This window comes from Vulpes lagopus, chromosome 1 (assembly GCF_018345385.1).
Source record: "Vulpes lagopus strain Blue_001 chromosome 1, ASM1834538v1, whole genome shotgun sequence".
NCBI lineage: Eukaryota > Metazoa > Chordata > Mammalia > Carnivora > Canidae > Vulpes > Vulpes lagopus.
The window spans coordinates 39,625,174-39,644,925 of NC_054824.1; the positions used below are offsets into that span (position 1 = coordinate 39,625,174).

At 42.0% G+C, this 19,752-nt stretch overlaps 1 protein-coding gene across 1 annotated transcript in view; it reads left to right on the forward strand.

Annotated features, from left to right (window-relative positions):
• The window catches only part of B3GAT2 (beta-1,3-glucuronyltransferase 2), a 78,331-nt gene that overhangs the window by 41,940 nt on the left and 16,639 nt on the right, over positions 1-19,752 (forward strand). The window contains exon 2 of the mRNA XM_041743098.1: positions 10,791-10,935. Within this exon, the coding sequence (XP_041599032.1) occupies positions 10,791-10,935 (145 nt within the window). The remainder of the gene's footprint in view (positions 1-10,790; positions 10,936-19,752) is intronic.

Sequence of the window (19,752 nt, forward strand, 5' to 3'; positions counted from 1 at the left end):
CCTTCCTTTTATAATTTAATTCTAGTTATGGCCTTTTCTTTCCCATTTTAAGAAGCCCTTTTAATATTTCTTGTAAGACCAGTTTAGTGTTGATAAACTTTTTAAACGTTTGTTTGGGAAACTCTTCCTTCAGTTCTAAATGATAATCCTACAGGATGTAAAGTAGTCCTGGTTGTTGTTTTTTTTCCTTTCAGCACTTAGAATATATCCTGCTACCCCTTCTGACCTGCAAAGTTTCTGCTGAAAAATTGGCTGATAGCCCTATGGGGTTTCCTTTATATAGGACTTTTGCTTTTCTCTTGCTGCTTTTTAGAGTCTCTTTCATTACTTTTTGCCATTTTAGATATTATGTGTCTTGGTGTATACCTCCTTGGGTGCATCTTGTTTGGGGCTCTCTCTGCTTCTTGGATCTGAATGTCTGTCTCCTTCCTCAGATTAGGAAGTTTTCAGTTATTTATTCAAATAAATTTCTTCCTTTTTTACTCCTTTTATTCTGGCATTCATGTAATACAGATATTATTATGTTTGATATTGTCCCAGAGATCCCTTAACCTGTCCTCATTTAAAAAATTTTTTGCTATTCAGTTTTTTTTTTTTTTTTGCTTTTCACTGCCCTTTCAGATTGCTGATATATTTTTCTGCATTCTCTAATCTGCTGTTGATTCTGTCTAGTGTATTTTTTATTTTAGATATGTGTTCTTTAGCTCTGACTTTTAAAACATTTTTTTCTTTTTTAAAGTTTTCGTTGATTTCATCCATTTCCCTTCCAGTTCAGTATTTTTATGACTATTACTTTGAACTCTTTTATCAAGTACATTGCTTTTCTTCATTTAGTTTAGCTCTTTTTCTGTGATTTGTCTTCATCTTTAATTTAGAGCCTAGTTCTCTGTCTCTTCATTTTGTTGGATTTTTCTCTGTGTGTTTGTGTGTTAGGTAAGTTAGCTACATTCCTGTTCTCGAAAATACGGTGCCTCATACTTCAATTCCCCCAATCACCAGAACCAGATGCCCCAGTGGTATCTCCTCCAGTGGGCTGCTTGTACCCCACTATTGTGGCTGAGCCGTGAGTGTTGCACTGGTGCACTGGTGGGTACTGCTTGTCCCCTACATGTGTGCTGAGAAGCCCTGTTGCAGCTTCTGCATGTGCATTGGTGGAAGCTGCTGTCCTCAGCCTTGCTCTCTGCAGTGATCAGCCACAACTGCTGTGGGTGCACTGGTGGCCATAACTTTCCTGTGGCACAGCTAGCTGAGAGCCCCAGCTGCAGATATTGAGAGTGCTGTTGCTTGGGGTTAGCTACTCCCCATTCTGGGAAGTAGTTCCTTTGGGGACACACCAAAGGGGTGTGGGGGTGCTTGCTGGGTGTGGTGGGGTGGGATTCATTTTGAGGGGTACCTGCCTGGGTAGGAAGATTGGGGAGGAGTTCTGAAGAGGGGAGTGCCAGGACAGGGGAACTTGGTTATGTGGGCTAAAGGAGACCAAAAAAACTGGTGCCCACCAGCACTTCAGTCCCTGGAGAAAGTTCCTGCAGAGCCCTGGCTCTGTGGCATAGGTACTAAAAATTAGTAAATCTTCATATGTAACCCAGGTACTTTTCAAACTGCTACTTCTGTGCAGGGTCTCATGCAGAATGATACAGTGTGCTGGCTCATTAAAGCAGAGTTGGTTTCCTATAGCCCCTCTGGCTCTCCTGGAGTTCAGTCCTGCTGATTTTTTTAAAGCCAGACATTATGGTGACTTATCTTCCCAGTGCAGATCCTCAGGGCTGGGCATTCCTGGTGTGCAGCTTGATCTCTTTGCTACTTCATGTTTATGATGTCCCTCCTTATGGGTAATCGCACTGGAGGTTTGGCTTCTTTCTAGCTGCATGTCTGCCTCTCCTACCCTATTCAATGTGGCCTTCTCCTTATGACTTTAGCTGTGGAAGGTCTGTTCTCCTAGTCTTCAGGTCATTTTCAGAGTGAGTTGCACTATATGTAGTTGCCTTGGTTTGTTCCTGGGAGGTGGTGAGCTCAGGATCTTCCCCCATCTCTTACTCTTCCATCTTGCCTCTCTCCAAAAAAGAGAAAACTTTTTGATTTATGGAAAAACTGAGGAGATACTAGAAAGTTCCCCTATACTCCATACCCAGTTTCCTCTTTTATTAACATTTTACATTAGTATAATGCATGTATTAAAGTTAATGAACCAGTATTAAGTATATTCTTTATACACATGTTCTTGATCTGTACATGATGGCCTTTCTTTTTCAGGATCCCATCGTAGATACCACATTACATCTAGTTATCATGTCTTTTGAAGTTCTTCTTGGCTGTGACAGTTTCTCAGATTTTCCTTGTTATTGATGACCTTGATGGTTTTGAGCACTGGTTAGATGTATTATAGGATGCCTCTCTATTGGAATTTGATGGGTTTTTTCTCATGAGTAGATTGTGAGGTTATAGGTTTTCAGGAAGAAGATCACAGTGGTAAAGTGCTAAGTTCATAACATCCTGTTAAGGGTACCAAGAATCAACATTATTTTATAACTCAAGTTGTTCTGGTTCTGGTCATTGGGAGCTCTTTCAGCTGGCTGTATTCTTTTGACATACCTCCATCAATGTAGGATTGCTTGAAGTTTTTGTCTTTTAACACTTCCTTACTTTCTGGTACTATAAGATGCTTCAAGCTCACCTCGTGTAGTCTGCCCCACTCCTAGAATCTGCCATTTCTCCAAGGAGCCCCCAGTCCCTTTTATTGGAGAATGGTGTTAGGAAAGACCACAGAGGTCGTCTTCCTCAGTACATCATAAGAAGAATATGTACTGTCGACATGATTTATCAGGGTTGATGTTAACTTTGTTCATTCAGCTGAGGTAGTCTCATCAGATATCTTTACTGTATAGCACATCCCCCCCCTCCAAACTTCCTTCCAGGCTGTTCTTTTGGAAGGAAGTTACTGTGTGCAGCTCATACCTAAGGAATCTGTTCCACCTCCTTGTTGGGGGATTATCTACGTAAATTTTTCAAAAATACCTCTTAATGGGAGATTTGTCTATTGTCCATTTACTTATTTGTTTAATCGTTTATATGTTTCAGGTTATATTAGTAGTTAGTATTTACTTTACACTTTAGGATGTAATCTAATAGTCTTTAATTCATTGCTCACAATTTGACCAGCATTGGCCAATTGGAATTTTCAGCTGACTCCTGTGTGTCTTTTACACCCCCCCTTCAATGTGCAGCTTTTATTTGTTTTCATTTTTGAGCAGTTCCTTACTTTCTGGCTCTAAAGATACCTTGGGATAGGTCTTGTATATTTTCTGCCCCAGACCTAGAATCAGGTACTTCTTTCTGCAAGTGGCTCCAGTTCCTTCTATTAAAGTATGATATTAGAAACCAAGATCTGGGCACTAAGTGGGCTCGTTGCCACTGGAGTGCCATTGTTTCTGGGCCCTGTCACTGATAGAGCAAGGAAATATATGTGTGGTGGTACTAACCCATGTACACACATGTATCTGTACAACCATGTCAGTGTTCAGCTAAGTACGAATTCATATTGATGTCTCCAGCTCTAATCCATAACTACATGGATCATTCTAGCCTTCTCTTCTTATCTGTAAATTCTTACTCCAACAGCGAGAAATTTGACTCCTAGCATCCATTGTCCACAATAGATCTTTATTATCATTACTATTTATTATTATTATTATTATTATTATTATTATTATTATTATTATTATTAAGGAATGCAGGGAAATGTTCCTGTCAGGACACCCAAATTCTTTTCTTCCTGGAATATTTTTGGTTTTCCTGTCCACATTGGTTGATGCTTCAGGCTTTAGGCTTAGCTCAGGCTGATGTCCTCAAGGAAACCTCAGCAGATCACATATCATGTCAGATCCTCTGCAACATGTTCCTGTAGCATTGTCTTTACAGCCCTTATTAGCATAGAAATTAAGTAATTTTGCAATTTGATGTGTTACTGCTTTTTCTTTCTTGGAATGTTGGCTTGGTAGGCAAGGGCCTTGTCAGCCTTGCTTAGGGCCTACCCCAGCACCAGATACATATTATGTGATAGGTGTTTAGTGAAAAAATACAGCAGGTATGGAAGAAGTCTTAGACGTGATCTTCTACCCAATGACATAGGAGATGGGTTTAGAATATAACATTAGGAACATTCCTGCTTTCCAGAATTCTTAGCTACTTTATACACCTCAAAAGTTCATGCTGTGGAAATAGGCAAAAAAAGATTCAAGGCAATATAAAGATATGTGAAGACCACTGGAATGAATAGTATTGAGCCAAGTACCAATTAGTTGAAGGAAATGGATGCTAAAATCATTAGAGGGCAGATTGCAAGAAAGAAAGCGCAGATAGATAGGACTTTAATTTTCAAACTTGTTCCCAAAGAATTTTATGGGTATGTTGGATTATGTAATATAGTTTCTGTGTTTGGAAAATATCAGATGTTTATTGAAATTGGAAAAGGACCCTTGGCTCCAGGTCATCATTTCTGTATTCCTTCCTTATATTTGTCCGGCTCTTTCATTTGTGTCTTCAGTTTACTGGATTTAGGGTGTTTTTCTTTCTCGCTGAAACTGTTAGTTAAAAAAGCAAGATACAGAGTGCCATTCTTTATTGTAATTCTCCTTGAGGTTGCCTATAGCGTTTTACATTCAGGAGATCAAGAACTTTATTCAGTTCCCTTTGGAAAAAAATAAGGCAAGATTTCACCTTAGTGGTATATCTTAAAGGAAGCCAAAGGCATTTGTTAAACTTTTTCTGTTTTACTCTAAGGGCATTCTGATGATCACCTACGTGTGATCTTCTGAAGTATTCCAGTCCCTGGAGCTGGCTGTTAGTTATCCCCCAAGGAGGGACCAAAAGGATGCAGCTTAAAGCTGCTGCGGGAAAACAATAGTTGGCTAAAAGAAACCAGGGGCTGATTGTTGGTAAGGGTCACCAGCCTCCAGTGTGGGAAGTAGTTATCTTCCTCCTTTCCTGGAGGAGATGAAGATAACCACTACCTGCCTTGAGATAGTTTATTTGTTTGTTTTTTTAAATAGGCTCCACAGCGATGGAGAGCCCTGAGTTCAAGATCTGAGCTGAGACCAGGAGTCAGATGCTTAACCAACTGAGCCACCTACGCACCCCTGCCTTAGGATAGTTTAAATGGCATTTAGGATGAGTGTGGAGATAGACCAGATGTTTCTTTTGTGTCCTTTGTAGCCATTGGGTTTATGGAAATTACTCTGCCCATGATTTTGCCTGGTTAACATTGTTCTCCAAGTCTTGTCCATTTAATTGGGGTCATGGTGGGAGGAATAAATGACAGATTATGACTTTGGCATTGAATAGATAGGAAGAGAATGCTTTGGGGATCTATTTGTAATATTGTAATATTGTAACTGTTATAAATATGTGAATTGCTTCATCTTTATCTTAATATGTAGTGCTTTAGTGCTCTGTTTTAGATTGGAGCTCACACCAGGCACTTGAAGTTGTGCCTGTTATGTAACTACTATTTTGTGTTAAGAATGTGACAAAACTTTTAAATACTGAGAGTATTTTAGTTATATGAAAGTGCTTTTACTTTTAATAGTAGCAGTCATTGTTTTGTTCCCCCTCCCCCGCCCTTTCTCAGAAAAGAAGGTGGCTGCCAAGGAATCCTTAAAGAGCATAGATTGAGTGAAAAGGACACAGAACAAAGGATAGCTCCCAGGGGTGAAATGAAGAAGTTCTGTAAATAGCTGTGCTATTTTCCTTTGAAATGTCTGACACATTCTATGTAGTATAGTGGTGGTGTACCGAGGGGCTGTGTGTCTAACTCTGATGAAGCATTCCACATTGACTCTCAGAGCCGTGCGCACATGGCAGGGGCATCTGGATCTTTCCAAAGTATTAAACTATTTAAATGACACACTTTTTTTTTTTAATTTAGCACACTTGGAAACATAATCCTGCCATCTCACCTGCGTTCAAATAATTACTCCTTCCTTCATCTTTTAACACCCAGTTCTCTGGGGGTAAAAACAAAATGCAAGTAAGTGTTAGCTCTGAGCTGTTCTTAGAAATTTGGAATGTGTTCAGCAAAACCTGCATTTTCTAGCAAGAAACTGGCACAGAAATGTGAAGTTTTGCTTCTTGATTCATCTCATTACCTAGAACCTGAGGCTATTCTGAAGTCTGTGGGCCAAATCCTACATGTCTTTCATGGCTCAGCTTAAGTGAAAAGGCTGCCACAAGACGTGCTCAGCTATGTTTAATTCCCTTACTCTCGTGGTCTCACAGTTGTGGTTTATTATTCTCCTTGATGATTTCTCCATTCCTATTTCAAAAGCATTTTTAACTTCTGTTTGTTTATGGTCTGTCCGCTTCTCTTGATTGTGAGTTTATCCCTTGTGCTGCACAGGCACACACTGCTTATTACACGTGGTCCACGTTTCACTTACTACCTGGTGTTTATCAAGAATTTTCTGGCCCCTGATGTGTATGCAGGGCACAACCTAGGCATTTTCAAGAGGACACACAAGGCTGAGGTGGGTTTTGTTGACCGGTGTTTAGCAGATTTAGAAAGTTAGTGCTCTGGGCAAAAGCAATTTAGAAGCTGAAAAATCATAGACATTTTATGAAAATATCAAGAACAGTACTATTTTTAGTGCCTTATAGATAGATATAAGGCCATGTGTCAATTTAAGAAAACCACATGTATTAGATTTTAGTTTCTTCATAGGTTTGGCATGTTTGATACATAAGACAAAAAAAATAGAAATGCTTACATTTTCTGCAGCATGGGAGGGAACAGGAGTTTGAAGATGGTGTGAGTTGGGGAGAGGGCTCTATTTCTGTGGAAATTTTAGTAAATTTTCTGGGTTTTTTTCCCCTCACCAATGGAGAAGACCTAGGACACAGAACATTAAATGTTAATATTGATTCGAGAATTAAATTGCAGAAACATTGCTGAGGAAAATTTAAAATATGAATCATGTTTGTGGGTTTGAAGACTTGATTTTGTTAAGTATCAGTTCTCACCAAATTGACATATAGATTTAATGCAATCCCAGTCAAAATTTGCCCTAATGGAAAAAGTGTCTCTGAAGCTCATATGGAAAGAAAAAAAGGAGTTAAAACAGTTAAAACAACTTCGATGAAGAAGAACAAATGCTGTGTGACGACCAGAGTTGTTACAAAGCTACAGTAAATCAGGACAGGGTGTTAGCACTAAGATCACCAACTAGACCAGCAGGTTAGAGGAGAATATCCATAAATAAATCCCCCCATACATGGCACCTGATTTTTGACAAAGCGGCAAAGACAGTTCAGTTGTTCTGAACTGTCCATTGACATATTGTGGCTGGAACAATTGGATATCCAAATGCAGGAAGGATAAAGAAAAGAACTTCAGGGGTGCTTGGGTGGCACAGTTAGTCTCTCATACCATACTCATAAATCAAAATAGACCATAACCTGAATGTAAAACCTACCACTGTAATACTTGTAGAGGAGAAAACTCATGACTTTGAGTTAGGCAAAGATTTTCTTTTTATTTTTTGAGATTTATTTATTTTAGAGCATGTGCACAAGAAGGAGAGGAGCAGAGGGAAAGGGAGATAAACCTCCAGCAGATTCCATGCTGAGCGCAGAGCCTGCCAGGGGTAGGGGTGGGAAGCCTCAATCCCAAGACCCTGAGATCATGACCTAAGCTGAAAGCAAGACAGTCACTTAACCAGCTGAGCCACCCAGATGCCCCTGAGTTAGGCAGAGATTTTAGATACAACATCAAGAGCATGATCCATGAAAGAACAAATTGATGAATTGGATGGACTTTATCAACATTAAAAGTTCTATTTTTCAAAATACATTATTATGAGAATGAACATTATAAGCCACAGAATGGGATAAAATATAAGTCATAAATATAAAACATTTATTATAGATATTAAATCATAAAAACTTACAAATCATAAATCATCTGAGGAGTTTGTATGCAGAATATATAAATAACTCAAAACTCAATAGTAAGAAAATAGTTTTTAAAATAGGCAGAAATTTGAACAATATTTCAATGAAGGAGAGATTATGGATGGCAAATAAGCACCTGAAAAGATAGTCAACATCAACATCATTAGTCACTAGAAAAATGCAAATTAAAAGCACAAGAAACTCCTAATGTCTATTAGAATGGCTAAAATTAAACACTGACCACACCACATGTTGATGAGGATGTGGAGTAACTGGGACTCTCATACACTGCTAGTGAGAATGTTAAATGGTGCAACCACTTTGAAAAATAATTTAGCAGTTTCTTTAAAAGTTAAATGTATACATACCATGTGATCCAGCTATTCCATTAGATATCTATCCCCAAAAAAAGTGAAGTTCATATGTACACACATGTTCACAGCAGCTTCATCTATAATAGCCAGAAGTTTGCAACAGCCCAAATGTCTGTCAACAGGCAAATAGATAAAAACAAGAACAATCTGTGGCACATCCATTCAAAAAAATATTCTTTGGTAATTTGAAGGAATTAACTATTGATAACACAACATTATAGCATGGATGAAGCTTTATGGTTGTACAGAGTAAAAGCCAAATGAAAATACGTGTATACACTGTATGATTCCATTTGTATACAATTCTACGAAATGCAAACTTATGCATAGACTGGGAGTTCCGTGGTATAGAGTAGGGGGATTGGGGATGTGGAGGGGAGAGTGATGGGAGAGAGGGATTTAAAAATGAGCACAAGGGAACTTTGGGGGATGATGAATCTGTTCATCATTGTGGTGATGGTTTCATGGCTATGTGCATGTATCAAAATGTATCAAATTTTACACTTTAAAAGTTACATTTTATTCTTTCAGGGCTCCCCTAAGATCAGCCACACATTTTGTGATTTACTAGGACACTTAGCACCCAGCATATAGTCGTACTTGTGGCTTAGATTTATTTAGTAACACAGAAAGGATACATAGCCAGACCAGTGAGGGGGAAAAAGACACCAGGAAGAAGGGTCTGAAGAATCCATGTGCAGATTTTCTATGTTTTTTCCCCTCCTCTGAGGGATCACACAAGCACATCTTCTCTCTGACAGCAAAACTGTAACTACAGATGTGCAATATTTATGCCCTGGGAAGCCCATGTAACATTGAGCATTCAGAATGTTTTATGGGGGCTGATCACATAGACACCTCCTGCCCTCTAATATTTCGGATTCCCAAAAGGAAAACTGGTGTTCAGTGCCCCCAGGGAGGCAAAACAACTTTATCAGTATAGAGACTGTTTCAAAAGCCAGGTTCCCAGATGCCAGCCAAGGGCTAGTCTACTAAGCAAGTTTCTTAGACAGTAGTCTCAGAACTATTAACTCTTTCCTCCAATTAGTTATGCCTCAGTAAGAATTTTTAAAAATCATCATATAAGTTAGTATGAGCACAAGGTAATGGAGATTAATTTACTGAGAAAGTAATAGATTATAAAAATAATTCCAAATTTGTGGAAGACTAATACGGTGAGATCTTTATTACCTGAAATGTTTCATGCCCTTTAATCTTCTTTCTGGAGTCAGGTGGGAAATTAATAAGTGAAATTGGAATGCCCGGCAAATGGAAGCTTCTAGTTATTTTTACTCTTTATTAATAAGACTTTTCATGTGAATTATATTTGAAAATATTTCCCAAGTATATAATTTTTCTTTCATAAAAAAACCCGATTGATAATCATTATTTTAACCATTGGTTAACTGATCACGACCCTGTTCTATAGCAGATAAAAGACAAAGCTTTGGTGTTGAGGGGGAAAAAAAAAACCTTTGGTGTTGAAATTGTCATTACAACAGGCCCATCAAATGCAGCTATATAGGTTACGCCCAAGGACACCCCCAGCTGAGAGGGCGAGTGGAGTTGAAATCAGCCTGTGCTTTAATGGCCAAGCCACAGGCCCCTGCATAGGTGTGTGCCAGGAAAAGGGAAGCTTCTAGTTTGCACAAGGTGTCATGTGGGCTGCCTATGGCTCTGTTTGACACGTATCTTAGAAGGTGGTGGTGATGGTAGTGTCTCCCCAGAATGCTGCCCAGTATCAGGAAGCTTTGTCATGAACATGTCTTTCCCCTTAAATCCAGCAAGTAACTTTCATTTGAGGGCTGTCTTTAACCAGAAGTCCCCAGATACTACACTGTGTGCTGGAAGAGGGCCAGCTTCCCCAGCTGCCTGCATGACGTGTCCTCTCCTCTTGTTTGGGCCCAATTTCCCTTGAAAGGCAGAATGTAAGGTAGGTTTTTCTTTTTGTCACTCTGGAGAATGCCTGATACCTGTTCTATCCCTGGATGCCTTTATTAACACCCCCAGCCGATATTTCTGTGTCTGTACAAATAAAAAATTCATAGAAAGGCAACTCCTGTGGCTTCTCTGAGTGAAATTTTTGCTGTTACTGAGCAATAAAGTTTCCTAAAGGGAAGTCAACACTCTCAGTTCTGAAGGTGCAAAATATTAAGATTCCACTTTGAAACAGGTAGAAAATATTTTTGAGGGTCACGGCTTAGCTTCACCTCAGTGATGTTCAGATATTGACGCCCACTTTATTTCTCGTAAGCCTTGAGCCACCAGCTGACTCGTGGCAGAGGGTGGCGGATGGCACCGCGCAGCCGAGAGTTGGGCACAGTCGCCAGGACAGGGTTCTGTCCGGAACCTTCAGCTTTTGAGAATCTACCGCCCACCCCACCGCATTTCTCCTAAGTGGTTCACATTTCGGGCCTCCCTTCAAGCTGTGTTCCCTAAGGAAACTTAAACCACGTCTCTTTTCCCCTCTTCTAGATGCGAACTACCCGCAAAGTCTCCGTCTGGCCGGTGGGCCTGGTCGGCGGGCGGCGCTACGAACGTCCGCTGGTGGAGAACGGCAAGGTCGTGGGCTGGTACACTGGCTGGAGAGCAGACAGGCCCTTTGCCATCGACATGGCAGGTGAGCGGTGGGACGGTGACCCTCGCTCCTCCCCGATCGTTCTTCCAGCAGTCCTGTTTATGACGGCAGCATGAGGAAGGAGGCTTTGAAAGGCCACTTGGGTTACAAACCTAGATCGTATCCTATTCAGCTGATAAACTACCTAAGTAAACCTTCAAAACAGGCCTTTTGATTAATTCAAGTAGAAATGGACTCTGTGGGTGATTAGAAAATGCTCATCCTCTTCCATTTTTGTCAGCTGTCCATGCAGCCATGCCTTCAAGCCCCTATGTGCCAGGGGCTGGGTTGACTGCTGGGTCAGTGGTGAGAGCTAGACCTGCCTCACAGGGGCTGCTGCTTGCACCTTTTGGTGCCTCTCTCTAGAGTCCATTTGGTTTCGGTTTCATCACATGCTTATTGATAAATCTAGTAATGATGTGAAATTGACAAGCTGATCATTTTAATGCTTATTGATAAATTTGGTGCTTACTGAGACATTTAATAGCTGAAACATAAAATCAGATTTCTAGTTTTTCAAACATTTAACAACTGAGAATAACTGTCTTAAAGTCTGTATTCCCTGGAGCACCTGGGTGGCTCAGTCGATTAAGAGTCTGACTCTTGATTTTGGCTGAGGTCATGATCTCAGGGTTGTTAGATTGAGCCTCAGGTCAGGCTCCATGCTGAGTGTGGAACCTGCTTAAGATTCTCTTTCTTTGCCCCTGCCCTCCCCAGATAAGTTTTTATTCTCTGGCCAACCCATTGAATTGAGTAAGGCCTGCAGTAGTCCACAAATCCTAAAATGCTACATTATCATAAAGTGACATGTGGGATGCCTGGGTGGCTCTGTGGTTGAGCATCTGCCTTCAGCCCAGGGCGTGATCCTGGAGACCGGGATCGAGTCCCACAACGGGCTCCCTGCATGGAGCCTGCTTCTCCCTCTGCCTGTGTCTCTGCCTTTCTGTGTCTCTCATGAATAAATAAATAAAATCTTAAAAAAAAAATAAAGTGACTCATTTCCTGTAGGTTATATAAAACAATGCCTGTGGTAACCATGGAAGGGTACAGTTTAAAACATGAAGCTTAGAGGCAAGACAAATCACTGACATTTATAACCTAGAAGATGGAGGCAGAAAAGCTTCAAAATTAATCTGTCTTCAACTCTGGGACACAGCTCTGTCTGTCATTCTGTGCTTGGCCAGTCTTTTGTGCGTATTTCCCAACTGCCATCAAAATTTTGACACTCAGAATTCTGATGGGATGAAGGCTGCATTCTGAACTGGATTCATCACTTTTATTCTGACAATCCTATAAATTTGAGGGAGCAAGATTATGAAGGATGCTAGGAGTAAGAGTTGGGGGAAGCTCTTGTGCACAGCACTGTGGTGGATCTGTTCCACAGCATCAGGGAAGGAGACAAACTCAGATATTTGTACTCAACATTTAAGAAACAAACAAGCAAAAAACATTTAAGAAACATGCCAGTTTTATGGAAATGTGTGTCATGGTCTCTGACCTCAGGGACAGTTTGGCGCTCTTACCATTCACTGGTCACCCTATCCTGGGCTTTCCTCTCTTTTCTGATCTCTTCAACATGAGCCTTACTTACGCTTTGGTCTTCAGTTCTTGCAGCCTCAGAGCTCAGCTGGCGTCTCCACCAAACCATTTACCCGAAGGCAGATAGAGACTAGGTCAGCCCTACTTGGAAGGCCCTGAGGATTCCCAGTAGAGGCCTTTCCTCAATCAAATGTGAGTTCAGGGCTCAAATATTATAAGGCTGACCTTAATGGGTCTTTTGAAAATCTGGTTTCTTTTTGAGAGGAAGTATGACTTGGAGCAGGAAACTTCAAGAACATCAGGCAAAGTCTTTTGCTTTCCCAGAACTTAGTTTCCCCATGTGTAGAATGAGGTGTAGCATGAATGACCACTGAGGTCTTCTCTAATGTATACTCCCTTCTCCTGGCTTCCATCCCTGGGAAGCTCAAAGAGAAGCCCTGGTTCCTGGTTCCTGGTTCCTGAGTGAGGATTTGTGAGCACTAAAGCAGCCAGCTGATAGTGTTGGGGCCTGACCTTTCCCAGAGCCTTGCTTTAACCACAAGCCCTGCAGACCTGTCTCCTTACACATAGGATCTCTGCCTATAACCCTGCAAGGCAGCTTCCAGGTGAGGACAACATAGACAAGTCTTCCTGAATTTTGTTGTCAGAACTTTTATATAGATGATCAAGTATCCAGTAAACCCACTGAGTATTTGCATTGATTTCCCCCAGAATTTGGATCCAAATAGATATACCTAAAATTCAGGAAAGGGACACAGGTTTTATAGCCTGGCCTGTGACAAGATATTTGATATCTTTTTTACTGCTTAATTCTCTGGGAAGCTTTACTCTATGACATGACTGATGTTTGGCTGTTTCTAAGCATTTCAGTATATTTTCAAAACATAAGAACTATAATAAAATATAAATGATTGGCCTATTTCTTAATTATCCTTGTTTCAAAATAGGAATAAAATTTTTGTCTCTAAGAAAACAACTTCTGCCACATTGTTATTTTCTTCACACAGGAACTTGCTTTGCAAATTAGTTTTCAGTAAATTATTAGTATTTTTGGAAGCCTTTAAGTGAGAGTGATTTGGTTGATCAGATAATGATTCTGATTTGGAGGGAGTTTGTTCTCATTCTAAAGCTTGAAAATTCATATGTTTGTTTACATTTCACATAAGATTCATGTTTTCTCTGTGGGAAGAGGGGAATGGAAAGAGCTCATGGACATTCGTGGACAAATGGTACTTCCTACTTTTTTTTTTTAAAGTTAAGTCCGCTCACAGCCTCCAGGGGGAGAGAGAAGCCAGAAGCCCAATTTCCTGCTGCCCTCTGGACAGTCAGGGAAGCGCTGCTCAGGAAGCAAGAGAGCCTGGGCCTCTTCTGGATTTCCACAAGCTGATAAGAAACAGCATCTTAACCAACAGGGCACCTTTCTCAGCTGTCCTGCTGTGGGAGTGGTGAGCACATTAACTGGAAGCCCCTCAGGGTCTGTCCTGCCTGTATGTCTGTCCAGTCCCAGCCAGCTCATCACTAGAAGCTTATTTGAGTATCAGACATTGGAACTGTAATGTTTCACGTCATTCAGGGAGTTTGACTCTGTGTCTGTCCTTATTTTGCCATATTGGACTTTGCAGGTGCAATTTTTGCACTCAGGAAACATTGTTCTGGAATTATCTTGTATGTACAATGCTGTTAATGGCAGAAGTAAAGATTATTTCTGTTGCACTTTGGGACAGTTAAACGAAACTTTCTAATTACTACTGGAAAAAAAAAGTTAACCACCCACAAGATGACTTAGGAGAGTGTTAGATGCAGTCCTTGCCCTGGAAGCAGCATTCAGGTGGCTTCTGCAGGTGGTTGGTGGCCACCCTGCCCTGGCAAGCCAGTGAGAGTAGGAATAGAGCCTCGCGCTTCTGTTCCTCCGCCGCAGGCATGTGACCACTGGCTAGTTCTTATTGGCCACAGGCAAGGCACTCCACACAGAGTTTTTAGCTCTCTTTTGAAGTCTGGGTGTTATTTTCAAGTGACAGCCTCACTTTGGCCACTTCCAGGGAGATGTCAATAAGAACCATTTCTTGAAAGAACTGAGTTTAAAGCAATCTTGAGCCTTGCCAGGAGGTGTAGACTTGTTCAAATTCAGAACGAAAGGCTGCGATATTTATTTTGAATTCTCAACATGTGTGTGCACTTTATTCTTAACTCTGAGAGGTGGCAGGCAGGGCACTGGGCTCCCTTGATGATAGTATATGCAGCTGAGTTCCCAGTTGAGTGCCTGGCGTACAGTAGGGACTCTTCCAGTAAAACCCCAGCTGGGTGCACTGTTGTTCAACTCTGCCGATAGCCACCCAGAGTTAGCTGAGACCCCACGGGCTGGAGGGTACCGTCCCCGCATAACCACCCTTGCTTAACCAGCAACACTTAGGGGGGGTCCGCAGGCCAACTACACTCCTGACTAGCTATCAATTTGTTGTTTTTCTCTCAGGTTTGATAGTTTAGTAGAAAGACTCACAAAAGTCAGGATAATGCTCTACTTCTGACAGTCCTATTACAGAAAATACAAATTAGGACCAACCACACAAAGAGACACCTGGGGTGAGGTCTGGTAGAGAACAAAGAGCTTCTGTGCCGTTTCTCCGAGAATCGGGATATGTCACCCTCCCAGCACATTAATGTGTTCACAGCCTGGGAAGCTCCACTGATCCTCTGTGTTCAGAGTTTTTAGTTAGTTTCATCTTGTAGGCATGATCGATGGAATCATTGGCCACACAATTGAACTCAGTCTCCTGCTTCTATCCCCAGAAGTCAGCATGGCCCGGCATGGCCCCGTGTGTTTGGTTTTTTCCAGTAACCAAGCCCCCATGGTGCAGCTATCTGGGGACCCTCTGCAGCCACCTCATTAGCATAACAAAGTCACTCCCATCCCTCAGGAAAAGCTAAAGGTTTTGTAAGTTCCTTGCCAAGAACTAGGCACAAAGACTTGAGAGATTTTTTCTTTATCTCATACCATAGGCTCAAAAAGGATAACTTTCATATCATAAAGAAGAGTGTCTATCACATCCCTGTTTTACTAATGCTTTCATGCATAAAAGCAAAGGGGACATGAGGTGATGTCTCAGGGTCACTTTCAGCTTTGTCTCTGATGTTTTCATGACTCCTAAAAATGAGATGTGATTGTAAAGGGATGAAATCGTTTCTCCTGTGTGGATTATAGAGAGGGATGAGAAGTCTGAGAGGACTCTTAGTTTCTGGGCCTGGAGTCTTGCGGACATGGGAGTGTTGAAGCTCTGGAACTAGATGAGCTCCCACAGATGGCATCCCAGGGCTCAGTCCTCCAAAGTGGCGGCAGGGAGCAGAGCCAGGGAAGGGAGCAGAGGGAAGTGCTGGGTGAGTCACGAATTTGATTGTTGGCTGTCTCTCGTCATGGACGTGAAAGAGGAAGGTGCTTAGTGTGGGAGTGTGAGAGCCGGCAGCATGTGGATGGTGTCATGAGGATGGTTGGTAGCAATTAGGACCTTGTAGGCTCTTCCCTGGAACAAGGGATGTATGGGAGAATGGATGGCCTGAATTGAAGAGGAGTAAAAGGTTGGCAGGACTGTGCTAGGAAAGTTAGATTTCCAGTAGAACAATGAGGAAAAGGAAGTTCTCTCCATGAAAGGACTGCGGAGGTTCCATTTGGGCAGGACAGTGATTACAGAGGATGTCCTGGAAATAAGTAGCTAGGAGGGCTGCGAGGAGATATGTGTAAGGAAGAGGATGGATGGGCTGGTTTCTAAGGTGACATGAGTTTTGGCAAGCCTTGATTCTAAAGATCGAGGTTGTATGTAGGCCACTGTATTTATACTTTTTCTATTGACACCTAATTTCTCCATCCCTATGGCTTTTCCAGGATACAGTAGTTTCTAGAGATGTAAAGGGCCCTTTGTAAAATGAAAATCAGATCCATAATTTAGAAGAGACCTCTGGGGATGTCGAGTGAATGTTGGGTGCAGTGGTGGGGGTGGCAAGCACCACTAAGAGGCAGGAGGGCCAGAACAACTCCTTCAAGAAATGTGTCAGGATTGAGAAGGGAAGAGATGGTAACAGTTTCAAGGGGTAGAACTGCTTTTTTGTTTTCCTTTAATGAAAGAAGAGAAGTTGAAGTTTGGAGAGAAAAGAGATGTGTTGAAGTACCAAAGGAGATGAAATGGGGGGTGAGGGGGTGGTGAGACTCTTAGATGGACAAGTTCACCTTGGCAGAATCAGCTCTTATTCTTACTGAGGAGGTGAGGTGAGCAAGGAAACCAAGAGCCGGGCAGGAGGAGGGGCTGCTTGTTGGAGGCTGACCTGCTGCTGAATATGAATAGTGCGGCGGGAGCATCACAGACTGAATCCTATACACACCTACTAACCTTGGGGCTGCACGGAGCCTGTAGGGAGAACACGGCCCCTGCCCCCAAGTAGTTTTGTGTCTAGCAGAGAATAGTTAGGATAAATATATCACTTACTGTCTCATGAGATAGAAAATGAGGTATGAATGGAATGTTTTGGGTTTATATTTTAAGAGAAAAGAGAATTGCTATTGAGGGCAGTTTGGGAAAGGCATCTTGGAAGTAGCACCTGGGAGGTCAGGGCAAGTTTGGGGAACAGCAAACCCCAGGGTGTGTGCAGCTCTTCAAGGAGAGGCAAGCTTGGGTCAGTCTGTGAGATTTGGTTGCTGAAATAGAAATTTGCAAAAAAAAAAAAAATGCCTTCATTTCTGTGGATATTGGAGGATTTGTGAAATTTCTGAGTTGGGGACTGATGGGAATTGTAACTTAAATACAGAAGTATATGGTGATTTCAGGTAATGAGAACATTCTGTTAACCAGAATCACCAGTGACAAATAGGAATATTCATATTAGGAAACAAATTCACATTCCTTGACAAATTTCTAGGCTCTGGATTCATTGTGGGTGTGTGTCCTTAAGGAGGGTTGTGAAGTTTGGGCTCTTGGGAAATAACAATTGTACAGGGCCGTCTTTCTCTTTATGTTTATTGACAAGAAATTTTGTCTGGATTAATTTACTTGGTAAACCCTTTCTTGGTAGGTAATATAAGAGTAAACATCAGCCCCATTCAGGCCAAGTGATCATCAAAAAAAGCCAAACAAGCATAGCCCAAATTGGCAATGTTTTACTTTGCTTCATGAATATAAATACTGCAAGAAAAGGGAGGTATGGGGCACCTGGGTGGCTCAGTTGGTTGAGCATCCTAAATCTGGTTTTGACTCAGGTCATGATCTCAGGGTCCTGGGGTTGAGACTTTGTCTGGGCTCCACACTCAGCAGGGAGTTGGCTTGGGATTCTCTCCCACTCCCTCTACCCTTCCCACTGCTTGCACTCACTTGCACGTGCTTTTTCTCCCTACCCCCTCCTTTCAAATAAATCTTAACCAATAAAAAAGAGAGGTAATAACTTTGAGGCCATTTGTAAATTAAATGTGTTGTTTTCAATGCATGACTGCTTTGTATAAGGAAGATAAAAAATACTGTTTTTAGTAAAGTGACAATGTATTGTATGGTGCCTTTCAGTGCAGGGTCTGGGGACTGACTTGGGACTTGTCCTTAGGTTGGTGCAGTGTGACCATCACTGGAGTGGTGTGTGGGTTCTCTGGGACAGAATTACAGCTGCTGGGGCCTGGTGATTCTGTCCCAAGAACTTAGAGCACCATGGAGGGAGGGGTGGAGTGTGAGGGTAAAGGGACACCTGTTGCCCATTTCATATCTGTTTCCAGAGTGAATTGCATTCTAGAGACTTGCAGGTGTTCAGTGGCCTCAACAACATGTTCTCTCTACACGTACTGCATCTTTGCTGGGTTAAGGTGGGCATGTGGGGTAAGGAGTGCCTGTGCACCTGTTGCTCATAATCAGGGGACTTTTCTGGGGTAGCTGAGGGTGGGGTGGCCTTGTTCAAGTAGGGCTTGGTGGAAGTGGAGCGGTATCCCTCAAAATTTCAGTGAGTAAAGCATTTAGAACTAAGAATTTTGAAAATCAGAAGTTTTCCCTTCTACCTGGGAAGCCCAGCACACCTCGCGATTATTGTTTCCTGAGTATCAGGCATGTTTACCAGGCACCAGGCATTCTTAGGTGCTCTGTGGTGCTTTCCTGTTTAATCTTTACTCAGTTCTGCAAGGGATGTGCTGGTATTATCCTCCTCCTTTAAATATAAGGAAAATGGGAGGCTGAGGACTCGAAGTCACTTGTCCAGGGTTGCATGGTGATCCTGCTCAGGTTTTGTGTGTCTCCAGAGATGGCATGCCCACTCGGATTTGAATCCCATCTCGCCTGCTCACAGCTCACAACCAGGTGACTGAGCTCTTGATCTCTGAGCCTGTGTTTTTCATCCACAGAACAAAGGAAATGGAATTCCTCACAGAGTAAGACATCAGATGCAGAGCACTGGGTACAACTGTAGGCACCTGAATGATTGGTCCCTTCACCAAGAAGCAAGGTCAGACTGTGTCTGTGTTCCCCTGTCATCTGGGTTCAGGTGGCTCCCACGTTCGTCCAGGGGAATTGGCCCAGTGCTGTGTGTGGCTGATGACCGTGGTGGCCAGATCTCCACAGCAGCTGTGGGGCACAGGCGTTGCTGCTGCCCAGGCTCCCCTGGGGCACAACAGGCCATACTAGCTGTTTCCCCACCTATAGATTAGGGATCAGACCACCTGCCTTCTGGGTAATGGTGAGGTTGAAATGAGAACAGATACTGCAGAAGTTCCTGCTGTTCTATCAGTGTTTGAATTCTCACCACGGAGAGCTATTTCAGATCATTCTTGAAGGTGTAATACTTAAGAACATACAAACTCTTTGCTTTGGGCTCATGATGGACTTCACTTCTCTCCTGGCTGGGACTTGTGCTCATTATCATTCAGTGAACTAACTCAGCATGCATGATGGCATATGGAGATAAACACTGGCCCTTGCTTTAGATAAAATACTCTAAAAAGAGACTGATCAATAAGAGAAAAGTGAAACAAAAGATCATTAGAAAGCTGCTGAGAATAAGATATATGCTCCTTTTCATAATTTCCCAGATGAAAAATCATTTCCTAATTACTGATGGCACACGGGGAAGGATTTCAAAGAGTAGTTCTCACACTTTGTAATCAGGTCACAAGAAGGGAGAAATGTCCCTTTTTATCACCTTGACTTTGCTAAGAGCTTGTGGGAGAGCATCTGGAGATGCAGTTTTCACTTGGAGTCTATTAAAGAGGCAGACAGTTTATTAGTACAAATAAGAATCTAGGATTGTTGCTCTGCTCAGTTACCTGGGGCC